This window comes from Corvus kubaryi, unplaced genomic scaffold, assembly GCF_017639235.1.
Source record: "Corvus kubaryi isolate FWS band 111438036 unplaced genomic scaffold, C.kubaryi_AGA036_p1.0 37357, whole genome shotgun sequence".
Lineage (NCBI taxonomy): Eukaryota > Metazoa > Chordata > Aves > Passeriformes > Corvidae > Corvus > Corvus kubaryi.
In genome coordinates this window covers 12683593-12698471 of record NW_024581117.1, presented here as the reverse complement: position 1 = coordinate 12698471, position 14879 = coordinate 12683593, and the positions used below count along the sequence as shown (strand labels likewise).

Here is a 14879-nt window from a genome sequence, read left to right as displayed (position 1 = left end):
AATTATTTTGTGGCTGTGGCTCTTCTCTTTAGATTAGAACAATGCAAATCCAGGCTGACTGACACCTGACCAGCAGCTCTACACCAGAGTCCTCCAGTTCACATCTTTAACGTGGAAGTCAGCATGCACTGAGCCATCTGACTTTGATTTATTGCAGCAAACAAAATGCACCCAAATATCAAATATCCCAACCATCTTGCCACTGCCTCCATGCCAGTGAGGCAGGCCTGATGAACCAGAGTAGCTGTTTTGAGACACACATCACACGGAAAGAACCCCAGCCGAGGTGGGTACACAGCAAAGCCTACACTCAAATGTGATGCTCACCAATGATCTATGCTATCTGAAAGGGCAGCTTAGGAGAGGATGGAACACAGCTGAGCGTTCATCCAGCCCCTGCAGCTTCCCAGCTCTCCCTGCCTGCCCTTGGCCTGCTCTCACTCACATGAAGTGGAGCAGCCCCAAGTCTGGGTACCAGCTGCAGAAACGCCGAATGTGCTCCAAGGGATCTCGATCCATCACGCTGCTGGGAGGCAGCAGAACAGAGCTGGTGAGTAGTTTCTCCTCCTCTCCGCCCATAAAACAGTACAAAGAGAAAGAGAGTGGAAGAGAGGCTGAACAGAAGCACTGAGCAGCTCCTCTCCCGACAGCGTGCCTGGCTGCCGTGCGATGTATGGGGAGATCCTTCCTGTGCACATCCAAAGCTACTGGACTTTAATAATCCTCTTAGTCACGTCTCCGTTTGCCTCTTGGGTCCCGAGATTTCCCACTTTGCAAGTATTTCCTATCTGTCTGAAAAATTTGGCTTGGACACCCTGCACTAACCCTCTGGTCTGGCTAACCTGCACGGGCAGTTGTGTAAATCTTTCCTTTAACTCAGCCACTCGCTGCTCCCACGCCTCACTCAGCCCTGGAGTGGCCAGACCCAAGCCACTGCTCCACTTGGAGGATGAACATTCCTTTAACTCACGCAATGCAGAAAGCAGGAGCAGGGAAGAGAGACACTAAAAGCAGCCTCAGGCAGCACAGAACTGTAGCACGAAGCTGACAGCATTTAATTCTTTAGCACGTTATTAAAACCAGTCTCAAACTCTCTGCTGGCTATTCAAGCCTGGAGGGAAGGCAGTGCCAACAGAAGCTCTGCAGCGATACAGGAGAGACACCCAATGAAAAGATTCCTGCAAATATGCAATTGATATCCTCTAAGGAAAAAAGTGTATTAACATTTTATGTTTTAATTGGTTTGTATTACACTCTCAAAACAACACTAACCCTCAGCTCTCTACATAAACACAGAAAACGTACTTCCAACTACATACAAACCAATTAAAAAAAACTTCAGTCAGATACAATTTATCTGTTGTCTGAGTTTCCATCTTTCAAGTGGTAAATACCTAAAACTATACTTAAAATCCAGCAGAATAATATTCTAGCACTCACTCCCCTCAAACATTTACAAGAACACAGAATATAAAGTTTTATAAATGATTAAATATATACAAAACTTTACAATAAGCCAACCCTACTCTTTTTTTTCCACAGCTTAAACGATTCCTCATGTCTCAAACACTGGAATGACTTTCTTATTTCTGCCAAGTCTCTGAACAATCTAAAGATGTCACTGAAGACCACTTAAAGTAAAAAACCTGAGTGCTGCTAAGCAACCCAGAAAACATCATTACATGTTCAATTGTTTAGTGCATTGAAAAATTTCACACATATTGAGAATCCATGTATTCTGCACTCTAATGATGGTAATGTCTTCCACACAGAGGAAGAAAAGAAAATTCTGCAGAATAAGTTCGTATTTCAGAAAGGAATTGCTTATAAAGAACTAAAGATTTGATCAAATTTACTCACTGTTTCTGCACATGGAACAGATTAGAAACAGATTCTCTCTTATCCACTATTTTATACACACTCCGGAAGTAAATTTACTAAGGAGAAACAGCACTTGTGTTTAACTAAAAAATTAAAGACATAGCAGGATTCTTTTCCACTATATAAAACAGTATCTTAAAAATGTGTTCCACATCCAGACTCTTTAAATCAATGCTATTTTAACTGCTTCAGCTGCATATAAACAAAGGCCATCTAATGTAATTTAATATTTCACCACTCTATAGCACTTCTCACCCATGGATGTGCTTTACACATCCAGGAAAAGGGAGACCAAGTCTCATATTCCTTCGATGAAACAAAGGACTTCTATATCACAGCAAGGGTGACATGCAAATGTATCCTTCATTTCAACTACACATAAATACATATGTATATTTTTCCATTTAAATCTAAGTATTACACACACAGAGATATGGTTTTAATCACAGGTAATTTTAACCTCTTTTTGTTCGGCACATGGCTCATCTTTCACTCATCATGGCTCTGTACCACAGTGTTGTGTTCTGTACAAGAACTCTCTTACAACAAAGCTCTTGGTTTAATTACCCTGCATCCCACTTTATAGACCCTCAAGGAACACAAACCTCACTGTAAAGGTCATGGGGAATATCTTCAGAAGACAGCAATCTAACTAAATGTAAGAATGTTTCACTGCATCACTTATAATTGACTTAATATTTATTTTGGAATTATTTTTTCCATCTCTCAAGATGCTTGGTCTTAAGTTACCAATCTCACATATTCAACTGCCATAAATTTATTGCAGGCACAGCCTGAACAGAACAGAGCCAATCAAAATAGACATAATCAAAGCCCTCCATTGACACCAAGGGATTGGCAATAAGGTAAAAGGCAAGCTTAAAGGTTAAACCACTAATTCAGAGTGGTAACACAGATTTCCCTAACCAAAGTTTGCTTAAAATGTAAAAAAAAAATCACCTGTATGTAGAATTAAAAAATGCTTTATAAACAAAAAAGGAAGAGGTGAAAATCTATTTAAAACTTTGGAATACATGGTAACATCACCATGGAACCTTAGACTATCAAAACAATCAAGAAATTTAAAGCTTTACATAGCAAGGTAGAACAAGAGACAACAGCAGATGCTGATACCCAGGAAGTTCCACCTGGACATGAGGAAGAACTTCTGATGCCTTGAAATGGCTACCTGAAAACAGAGGCTAGACAAGATTAAGAGAATAAAAGCAGGTATTTATTGAAGGCCTTCAAAGGTACATCTTGGGCAGTGAAGAGGCTACAACCAACAAGGACCCTGGGACACGGGTTTGTCACATTTTATAAGTTTGGTCTATTTGTGTATCAGGGTTAATTCTCCAATAACAATTTCAGGCAATGAAGTAATTACCTCAAGTGTGCCCCCTGTTCAGAGGCTTTAGTGCACATATTTCAGGGCCTGGGACAACAAGGCATCCTTGAAGTGCAAACCTAGAGAGGGTTTGTTGTGTCCAACCAGAATGAGAGAACAGTAGCTAACAGGCTGTATGAAGTTTCAGAGTTACATAATAAGCAGCACAGGATCTGAAAAATATAAAAGTTAAAACCTAAGGCATCACTTCCTTTCTGTGCAGTGACCGAGCACTGGGACAGACTGCTCAGAGAAGGTGTGGAATATCCCTCACTGGAGATATTCCAGACCCAGCTGGACACAGTCCTGTGCCATGTGCTCTGGGATGAACAGGGAGGTAGGAATAGATGACCCCATGGTCCTTTCCTGACCCACTGTGTGACTGTGAGGTAAGGACAGCACAGATGTATGTACATGTTCCAGAAAACAAAAACAGCACTTAAAACAACAGGATAAGCCACTAGTGTTACCAATTTCTCCCTCCAATTATCTTTTAACATTGCTTCTTTCAGACCAGATTTACTTGGCTTCATACCAATTTTCAGATATGTTGTACTACAGACCATTTAGCTCAACTTGATTATAAAAATGTTGCAAGTTCTCCTCACAAGGAAATTTAGCATAATTCCTTTCTAAGAACCAAGTTTAAACAGATGAAGCCCATGATCTGAGCTGTTCCACAAGCAGCAGAACGGTATTTTGGGTTTGTTCTGCTTGTTATCTCATCACTAATATGGATAATTGTTGAAGCTTTTACACATACTTTGTGCCAAGTAAGTGAGAAAACACAGAGCTCAATCTTTTAAAGTACATAATTTGAATATGCAGATATATTTCACTTGAATGATCTGGAATGAGGCTTCTGTTTTTCTTTCCTTGATACTCTTATTTATAATTTTTTGCTTTCAAAACTTCTGTAATATTTTAGCAGTTAGAGAAAAACCCTGTGGCATTATAACTCCTACAAATAGAAGTTATTTTTTGCAAGTTAAAAAGCTGTAGAGAAGGACTGATGAAAGACCTAAAAAAAATTATCAACCTATAGCTTCTTAATATGTTGGGCAGGGCCACAGGAAAATAAACCAACCAACCAGAAAAACTTTTCTATGAGATGAGGGGAAAAAAAGTACCTATAAAAGCCCCAGTATAATAAACATTCCTCAGCATCTACATACTTCAAGCCTGACAATAACCACACAAGCACAATGATTGCTGCTTATTTTTCCTCGAAAACCATTCTTACAGACCTGATTCGTCTTTTTAGGGGAAAATGGAATCAAGATTTTGCAAAGCCTCTGAGTCCTGGCCTGCAGAGACATTTAGTAAATGGAAAATGGATGGCTCATGCCTCACTTGCATCTACACATGTTCCCAACAGGCAAAAAGCCAGAAGAGGAATAGGGACTCACTGCATACATTCATATTTATGAAAAAGCTTCTCCATACAAGTTTATCTAATTTTATACAGAAGAAGTATTTTTCTTGAGTTTTACTGCAACCTTTACACATCAGGCAAGCCCTGGAATTGCATTAGAGTGGGGAATGCAGATACCTTCTGGCTGGCACCAGCTACACTGACCAGCTTCCTATCTCTGGGAAAAGGCTCAGCAGTCAAATCAGATGGGGCAAAGGAAAGCAATTTTTTCGAAGTCTCAAAGCAGCAAACCAGAGACTATTCCTTCCAGTCCAGTAAAATTTCTACCAGGCTGCATCTGAGCCCTTCTAGAAATGGTAACGGCTAAAACATTTAACTGCATACAAAAGCATTGCTAATCAAGGGCTAACTTCATCTTCAAAACATCTTCAGATGGCAGATTGTGTGGGTGTCCTGGAAAGCACCTCCTCAAGTGACCAGTGTGCCCCAGAAGTTCACAGTCACTAAAGGAATGGTCCAAAATCTGATTTTTAAAGTTCTAGGAAATATCAGCCTGGGCAATTAAAAAAAGAAAAAAAAAGCTAAGTAATAAAAAGAGTTTTACAGTTTTACTCCACAGCATTTATAAACTGTTGATCTCAAGATGCCAAATTCAAGACACAGCTGCTGGCAGCTGGCCACTTGGGAGGCAGTCAGAATGACTGGAAATCTCATGCCTTTTAAATGCATCATCTATTATTGTCCTTCTCACCATAAGCAATACATTCATAAAGATATTTTAAAAGCCTTTCAAGCTCCAAGGAAAAGAAACCTGAAGAACAAGTTACCTCCTGTTCTCACTCACATGCACAAGGAAGACACTTCCAGGAAGGATGAATTGAGCAACGTGTACTTCTGTGGTTTACACAACCGGCATCCAAGCAGTAGAGATAACAGGACTGCGCTCCAATCCCAGCTGCACTCCCAAGTCCTGTTTTCACAGCTTGCTCACATACCATCAGCAGGAACACAAAGTTTAGTAGGATGTAGTGTGATCCAGAGCACAGAGTCCCTGAACTACACCACTGGAACCAGCAAGGCCACTCCAGCCCACAGCCAGCTCCCACTGCTCAGTCATCACTGAACGTGCAGTTAGTTTATCCCATCCCTGGGAACAAACCCTGATAAAGCCTCAGCAAAATCTCTGGCAGGTGAGAAGCACACAGAGCTAACCACAGCTACATCCTTGCATGATGATCATTTCAAAAGCTGTCTGAAGGCAGCAAAGCAGCAGCACTCAAGTGCTGCCACAGCAGATCTGTGTCCCAGCTCAGCCAGCCAGGCTGCAGGGACCTTCCAGTAGTGCTCCCATGGGCCAGAGCACCCCAAAACTACGATCTGCAGCCAAACACAGCACCCAGCATCCCTTGTAGGCATGAGAACCAGGACCCGCCCTGGCAGCTGCCTGTCCCAGCCATCGCCTTCCCTTCTTGGGGGCCAGCACAACCAAATCCTACCAGGACTGTTAAAGCTGGGGTACACAGACCATTTTTCCCAGCAGATGTTTCTCAATGCCCTGAGGAAGGCAAATTGACCCCTAACTCAATCACAGTTTTATCAACCCTGGAGTACACTTTCAGGCTGCAAACTGCTATTTTTAATACTGGTATCTAACCAAGGATTTACCGAAAAATGTATTTTTAGTCATCTTCAATACCTAACATTAATAAGCACTGTGCTTTAATATTACAGTCCAATCTCAGATTTAGTATTTTAACTCAACAATTTAAATTGTAGTTAAGAATCCTTTGATTCCTTTGCTGTTCAAAAGAGACAGCAGTGACCTCACCTCAGCACTGAACACTGCAAAACCTGAAAAGTCTGCAGATTTAATGGATTATTTCCTTTTCAGAAAAAGGGGAAGAGTCATAAAATGACATTTTTCTGCTTGTCCTGTCAGGCACCACTGAGAAGACTCTGACTCCATCTGCTTATATCCTCTGACACACACAATTCATACGGTCTTCCCTGTGCCTTCTCAAGATTAAAGATAAACAATCCCAGACGTCTCAGCCTCTCCTCCTGTGTCAGTTGCTCCAGTCCCCCCTCAGCACTGTAGCCCTTAGCTGGATTTGTTCCAGAATGCCCATGTCTCTCTGCCACTGGGGAAGCCAGGGCTGCACTCCTGATGTGTCACCAGCACTCCAGATGTGTCTCACCAGGGCTGCACAGTGTGTCAGGCCCCAACCTGGGGCAGTTATTTTCTCCCTTGGTGCAGCACTTCACATTCCCTTTTGCAGAACTTTGTGAAATTCCTTTGGGCCATTTCTCCAGCTTGTCAGGGTCCCTCTGAATGGCTGCCCTCCATCTTCACATCCATGATTAATTTTTCCTTGCAAGCAAAAAGCCCAGCAAACCAGCTCCTGCTGTGACCTCCTTGATCCGGAAGCTGTCACAAAATCATTCCAGAAACCTCCTCCATGGCTTGTGTCCTGCCAGGCTCTTGTCCCAGCAGGGAACAGAGGGGTTAAAGTCCTCTGTGGGGATCGAGGCTTGCTAACAGGAGCCTCCCTCCAGTTGTTTGAGGCCCCATCTGCTGCTTCTTCCCAATCAGATGGTCTGTAGCAGCCACCTGTAAAAGCACCCAGCACCCCTGACCCTGCACTCTCAAACAGCTGGTGGTGTGCTCCAAGACAGAGCTCCCTGCAATCCTGCCACTCCCCCACATCCTCCTCAGCATCCCACTCTACGCACCCTAAAGACCCTGTCACTGAAGGACTCCAGTCCTGAGAGCTATCCCACCACACCCCTCCAGCCTGAGGGAGACCACAACCCTGCAGTTCCACTGCTATTCAAGGATTACCATCGCGTGCTTCAGGGATGTACCCACACACGTGGGTTTCCCAGTAGAGGTTTTCCTGTAGCAGTCCTGCAGGCACATGCCTATGGTGTGCCTTCCCAATTGCTACACCCTAGTGTCTATTACAGTAGAGCTGCACAGCAGGACAACATGGGACAGACCAGTGTTGTTACATGCCCATCAGCCTCTCCATGAAATCTGGCTTGCAGCAGAAAAATCAAATGAAGTTATGCTACCAGGCAAGTGACCTATTCAGACACTTAGTGTTCACTGTTACGTGTTTGTTTTCAACCCCCTATCCATCACACCCATCTCTTCCTGCAGAGACATCAAGAGTATCCAAAAACTGCTTTCACACATGAGAGAACTTGTTGGTTATTAAGATTCCTTAGACTGTATTATCAAGTGAGGTAACACTCTCACTCAGGAGCGTTCCTTCAAAACATCAATAAAACTTTAACATGAAACTATTTCTTTTTAAATCATGTATTCCTATTCCAGTAAAGAGGGTATCACTGCAGACATCTTTACATAAATCAGCTATAAAAGTCACCGAAACATGAAGAGTTCCTTTGCCTCATGCAATACACTCATATTGGTCCGGGCCAGAGACAAGAAACAAAAACAAATACTGAACAAAAGCTGAGGCTATGTGCAAGGAATGGTTTGAATTACTTAAGTCAAAATTATTTTAGAAACTACCACTGATTAATAGGTAGCATCTCAAAGAAGAAACCCCTAAATCAAGTGCTTGTTCCTTCAGATAGCTTATTAGGTGTGCTTATTTTCTCTAGCTGAACTCCAACTCGTGTAGTCATACTAGTTTTTAAGCTCAAAGTGCATGAAAGTCACCACAGAGTCTTCTCAGTCAAGGTCACTACTGTAAAAATGTTTTAAAAAAAAGCGATTAGTTCTTCAACAGAGGTTTGAAATTAAAGAAAACTAGCATGTTTCATTGTTTGAGAGGCATAAAGCCAAGAGCCTGAAATGAGTACTCAAAATAGGACATATTTTCCAATGGAGGTAAAGATTACAATATAACCAACAGGAATGTGCAAGCCAGCAATACTTAACTCGGCAGCTCATGCCAAACCATGATAGTCCGTTGTACTACTTGAACACTGAAACTTGAGAAAGTGGTATTATTACAATTGTTAATAATGGAATGCAAGAACTACAAGTCACACAAATGCATTTCATGTATTTATTTTTTGTAGAAATAGACTATTCAGCACTTCAGGGATTTGAAAACCTGACAAAACTTGGATTCTTTTTTCCTGCTACATATAAGTTAAAAACCAAATGTAAATGCTATTAGGAAGGTTCCAATTTCCCCACAACTATGTCCTTGTATAGGTTATGCTGACACATTACAAGGAACAAAATATAATAAAAACCACCAACAGAAATCTCACAATGTAGTAGAAAAACCCCACATATTCTTCCTCTAGGAAAAGCAACTGTGGTTAGGAGCCACTAAAATAAAGAGGGAGATATTTCAGTATGAATCTGGTCAGAGACAAAACATAGTTCACAACCCTTGGAGCTCCAACAGGGACATGGGAACTGTAAACAGGAGTATAAATCAACAGCACTGAGTATTTTTAACTTCAGTTGCAAGCAAGGTACACTAGTTATTTGAAGGACCACAGTACACTTAGTTTTATTGTACAGATTTCTGCCACCATCACAAACACCCCCCAAAAATCCAGGGGAATATCAGTAATTCCCGCTTAAACATAAAAACCCCAAATAAATGTAACACAGAGCTTGCCCTCCCTGCACAGAAACCATCAGAGTCAGGGCCATTATGATTGCCTGTTAGGCAGCCAAGTTGCTCAAAATTCATATTGTTAGGGTCCAGCTTCTAATAAAGCCATTGTTTGTAGCACTCAGTAGAGGCCTGGGTTTCTTAGAATATCTCTGTCTTCTTCAGCACATTCAAATAAAAGTGCTTTTCTTCCCCCCACTCCTCTTCCCCCAAGATTTGCCTGCCACACTTAGCGATTTATCATTCTCTGTAGACGAAACAAACTAGTGGAGGAGGCTGTGAAAAGTATTGGAGTAAACTTTCCAACAGTTATGCATTAAGTATGGAAAATACACTTGTTTAAACACAAGTTTCACCTGATGGATCAGCAAACAAAGCTGGTTATCATCCAGGCATCAGAAAGAGGCATTGCATAAGTACAATCAAGATCAGACAATGGTCTCAGGGGTGACCTTTAGGCAAAGGAATTAACAATCGATTTACAGTAAGTTTCGCCTGGATGAAACTGTGCAAAAAAGTTATCTAAGTATTCATGTCACCCCCTCTAAGAAAAATAGAGCTTGTTTTGGCAGAAAATTAATAGCTGAGCATTTTTCTGGCTCCCCATGACAGGCAAAGGGCACCAAAACAGAGGGAGTAGAATGGGGGAGAGCTCACCCAAGGCTGCAATGGCAGGACAGAGCTATGCAAAGGCCTCTCAACGAGCTGCTTGCACTGGCTGCTCATAGGGAATTTGTTACAGCACTTCTATCCTAACTGCCTGGAAAGTAATCAGTGATCCACTATTATTTTTAGAAATTGAGTCTACATGACATAAATTCAGATTGACGTGATTCCTGGAATTCTGGCCTACTCCAGCTACACTGTGACATAACCAGTATAGCCAGTACTAAACCCACTGCTATTTTCCAAGGTGCCCACCTGGTAGCAACACAATCTGCTCTGTAAGATGGGCTCAAGAGCAAACTGGGTGCTTGTGCTGCTGAGTGCTCCTCAGAGTTCCCTGGGCATGTAGGTCTGTGCTTTTCTTAATGTGTTTGTTTATCAGTAAATAGTCAGGCAAATGCTGAATTACCTCATAAGGGAAAAAAATCCCAACAAAACCAATAAAAACACAGAACAAAAAGCCACCACCCATAAAGTTTTAGATCCCTAATTAAAATTACTCTGAAGAGTCCTCAAAATGAAAAACGATGCATTAAAAAAATCCAAAACAGAACAAAGAAGAACAGAATTTTAACAAGCACAGTTTTGTTTTTTACTGAAAGAGCCATATATAATATGGGGCCACACATCATTGTTAGGTTTAGACTCTTATTAAAAACATCATGGGTTTGTTTTTTTTTTACCAAGCTACTATCGTGTGATAGTGCATTATAAAGTCACAAAATATTTAACCATGTGTGCTTAAACCACACAAATCACATATGTCTGTTAAAGAACATAACAAAGAAAAAGGATTATTTGAAATTCAAGACTGGCATAACATTCTGTAACCAAAAATGAGACACACCACGCAAGCAAAAAAAGGTGTTGCTTTCTTTGGTTTGAGTTATATTAGTGTTCATGGCCAACCTGTCTAAGCCTACTGATTGCTGCAACATTAGCTGATAGATTATACTTTCTGGACAGCTTTCCTAAGTTTACTGTTCTGCATTTTTACAATAATACTCAGCTGCTATGGTAACAGGCACTCAAACATGCACTAAGTAAATCATCCCACAATATGAAGTCACCTGAGCATTTACCAGAATTTCTGCAGAGCAGCTGTAATTAATTGGGCTGCTAGGAAATACCATCTTCTCTCACTGCTGAGAACAGCTGAACTGCTTTACTCAGATTGGCCTCCTAGAAGAAAAAATTATTCTGGAAATATCTGTTTAACAAACTCTGATGAAGACATGCAGCATAAGAGAGCTTACACCCCACTGTAGAGACTGAGATTTGTTTAAGGGACATGATTCTAATCACCTATGTGCAAGTAATAAAACAGTGGTACAAGGAAGATGGACACAAGGAAAAAATCGTATTTTCAAGGGTTTTACCACAGCTTTTGCAATTTCTGATATTCCAAACAGAATCGTTCGGAAAATACCAGCACAATTATTTTTTTTGGGGGGGGTGGGAAGGTAGCAGAAGCACTCTCAAATCAATCAAAATTTTCTGACACCTCAAGTCAGATTTGATTTCTGCTTCAGATACAACTGGTAGCAAACTACCTGCACCTCTTTTTTGAAAGAGGAGTTCTTGCTACAGCACTTACTGCAGTTACTCTGTATCTCACAGGAAGGTGCCCCAGTCCCCTCCCGAGCTGCAGTCTGCTATTCCCAGGTGAGCCTCGCTGGGATAAGCCCCAGCCCCCAGGAAACTGTCCACAAACCATCAGCTGTGGGAAAGATGAAAATAACCACAGCAGCAACACATATAAAATTCAGCAAAGCAAAAAGTAACAGAAGCACCGAGCTGAACCCAGAGCTGCTGCATATCCTTTCTCCTAGATAGTTTTTCTTAAATTTCATGATTAGCACAGTAAACAACAGAGGTTGATGAGCCAAAAAAAAGCCACCAAGGCACCTCTGTTTCTTCAACAGATGCTCTTTCAAACTTGGCTTTAAAGACAACTGAACTAAAGATGATGCATTCTCACTCTTCCAAATTACAAGAAAGGTGTGGAGATCACTAGAAGAGATTCTAAGTTTTTTAATCATTTAAAAAGTAACTTTCACAAATGTAAACAAGCTCTCTAACAGCTGATAAAAGCAAGAGGAGCCTTTAAGCATCTAATACGAACAAAAAGCTGTATTTATACCAACCTGAATTTAAAAAAAAAGTGTAAAAAATTGGCTAACTTTCGGAAATAAGAAATCTGCTCATCACCACTTGGATTACAGAGATGTTTCTCTTCCATAATGCAACTTCTGCATATTTTAAGAACTTCCAGTGAAGGATCTGGTATTAGAAACCATAGGGAACACAACCCTACAAATTATCTAACAGAAGTTTGTTTCTGGAGATAGTTCACACTACTTCCTTTCCATTGTCCCTTTCCTACGAAGACAAGTCAAAGTTTCCACTCCCAAAAGATGGAGACAAACAAAAGGTGGGGAGGGTGGGAGAAGTTAAAAAAGAAAATCAAGTTTGGCTTGTAATCAGCAGCACAACCGACTCTGAATTTCCGGTTACCAGTTACAGATCTGGCTTCACAATGAGCTGACAGAGGTACTTGGTGCTTGAGGTGCTTGTAAGCCAAGAGATGAGACAAATACTTACAAAGTACAGAGAGGAAACTGAGAGGACAGTGACAGAAAGTGACAATGTTTAACAAACAGTTCGGTTTTCTGAGAGAAAGGACTACTATGTCTGCTTCTTGTTTCCTAATAAGTTTTTCATTAACACTAAGCCAGACAGTTCAGATTTTCACATAAAACCACTTATTACCAAGTCCAACAAACTTTTGGTCACAACAAGGATAACTATCTGATGCAAAACCTCCTCAAACCATCACCTGAAGCATGTGTATTCTAGACAGGGCACACAGCAACCTCTCATCAAAAAGCAGGCAGTATTCTGCTTGCATTTACTCACTGTGCTCTATCACTCCTATACCTTTTATTACTTTATTCTTCTTATAAAGATAAGAAAATTTGAAAAAGGAGCAAAGAAGGTCTTCTATTTTGACACTGGCTTCTGCTGGGTCACACAACCTATACAGTATTTGGTTTCTGCTTGGGAGCTTTGTTTACCTCTTCATGCTTACTACCTTGGGCAGTAGAAGAAAGGACTGTGTGAGGGATGAGATAATGGAAATTTATTTAGCTATTAGAGGGAAAAATTAAGGCAACCTTCATCTTCTTACTGAACTCTAACTTTTGACCCTTCTCTACCACTTCTTACCCAGAAATACCCATGTGGTTTTGGTTTTCAGACACTTTTGATGAGCACATCTTTACAAACAGTTGTTGCTGTTCTGTTTCTCCAAATTCCTTTCTCTTTACTGCATTACATAATGAGATTTTTCTACTAGCACTAAAGTATTAACTGATTAAAGATTAACTCACCCCCAGGAGAGAGCATCTCAATTAAAAAAATTCCAATCATTGTAGTCACCAAGTCAAACCGCAGCTCTTCAGTGACCAACCCAACTCACCAGCTCCTGTTCCCCTGCTTGCTCCCACAGCCTCCCATCCACCGCTGCAGGGAGGAAGGCAGGAGCCTTGACAGGGGATGCTCATGTAGGGAGCACCTAAAACTTCCAGTAAGTGACTGAAATGCCTTCCTTGTGACATACCACGTGAAACATTTGTCAGGTCTGTTTGTTCTGAAAATGTACATAAATATGTGAGTTACCACGTTAGTATAACATTAAATGTTTACAAAACAGTAGTTAGAAAGGAAAAAGCGCCCTCTTGAAATCACCACCGTCTCTTCTTGTTGATCCAAACGCACCTTAAGATTTGACACTGTAAGGCCAGAAACTCATCCTCGGTTCTCACGGGCTCCTCAGACCAGACAGGAATACGCCGGGGGAATTACCCCGCTCAGCAGCATCCTCAACTGGTTCAAACCTACTCATGTGCTCTTTAGCAACAAAACCAGCAATTACTACTCCTGTTTTGTCAAAAGCTGCCTACGTAACTTCCACTGAGAGTCAGATAATTCAAAACATACTGGAGCAAAATATGTAGCCTCAAGGAAAGAAAAAAAACTTCAATAAAAAAATCCCAGAAAGCGGAGCCAAGGGCCGAGCCGGTCCCACGGCAGCGGCGGCCGCTGTCAGCTCTGCGGAGCCGTGCCCGCTCCTCCAGCCGGGACGCCCGGCTCCAGCGGCTCCCTGCCCGCTAGCCCGTTCCTCGAAAGCCGAGAGCCCGCACCGCCCTGCCCGAGCGGGATGTTATGTTCGTACCGCTGGAATTCTGAGGGACCGGGACCCTGCGAGCCGCAGCCCCGCGGCGCGGGACGAGCCCCGGCAGGGCAGGGCACCGGCACCACCCGCGACGCCGGCGCGGCCCCAAGCGGCACCGGGCAGCCCGGGGTACGGGGCCGGGGCGCTCGGCTCCGCGCCGGGGGCACAAGGAGCCGCCTCCCCCGGCAGAGCGGGAGGCCACGACAGCGCCCGGAGCCGGGACCGGCCCGCGGGGCTCCCGCCGACCCAGGCCCGCGTCCAGCGCCCGAGGAAGGAGCTGACAGGACGGGGCTCCCGTTCCGGCGGGGAAGGGGGAGCCAGGACAAGGCATGGCGGGGACCGGGGCCCCCTCTCGCCCCTCCCGGCCGCCGCCACCGCCTCGCGCCCCCCGGGCACCGCCGCCGCTCCCGCCCTCACCTTGGAGCATGGCCTCCAGTTTCTTCCTGTCCACCCGGAATCGCTCCTCGCCCCACTCGGGGCTGTGCAGGGGCCGCGGCGGCCCGGCCGAGTCCTCCTCGGAGCCGGGCGCGGGCGAGTCGGCGCTGCGCTCGCTGTTGGAGCCCGGGTCGGAGAGCGGCTGGGGCAGGTACCCGCTCAGCGGGTCGCACTGCGCCGCCATGGCGCTGCCCGGCGGCCGCCGCCCCGGGCCCCACTCGGCCGCCTCCCCGCGGGACGCTATCTGCCCCCACAGCCGCCCGGCCGGCGCATCCCAGCCGCCGCCGC

General features: G+C 43.5%; 1 protein-coding gene across 1 annotated transcript in view; it reads right to left on the bottom strand.

The window, feature by feature from the left end:
* Positions 1–14850, bottom strand: part of BICC1 (BicC family RNA binding protein 1) — a 91365-nt gene extending 76515 nt beyond the window's left edge. Inside the window, exon 1 of the mRNA XM_042033554.1 lies at positions 14574–14850. Within this exon, the coding sequence (XP_041889488.1) occupies positions 14574–14775 (202 nt within the window). The 5' untranslated portion in view covers positions 14776–14850. The remainder of the gene's footprint in view (positions 1–14573) is intronic.
* Positions 14851–14879: the final 29 nt, after the last annotated feature.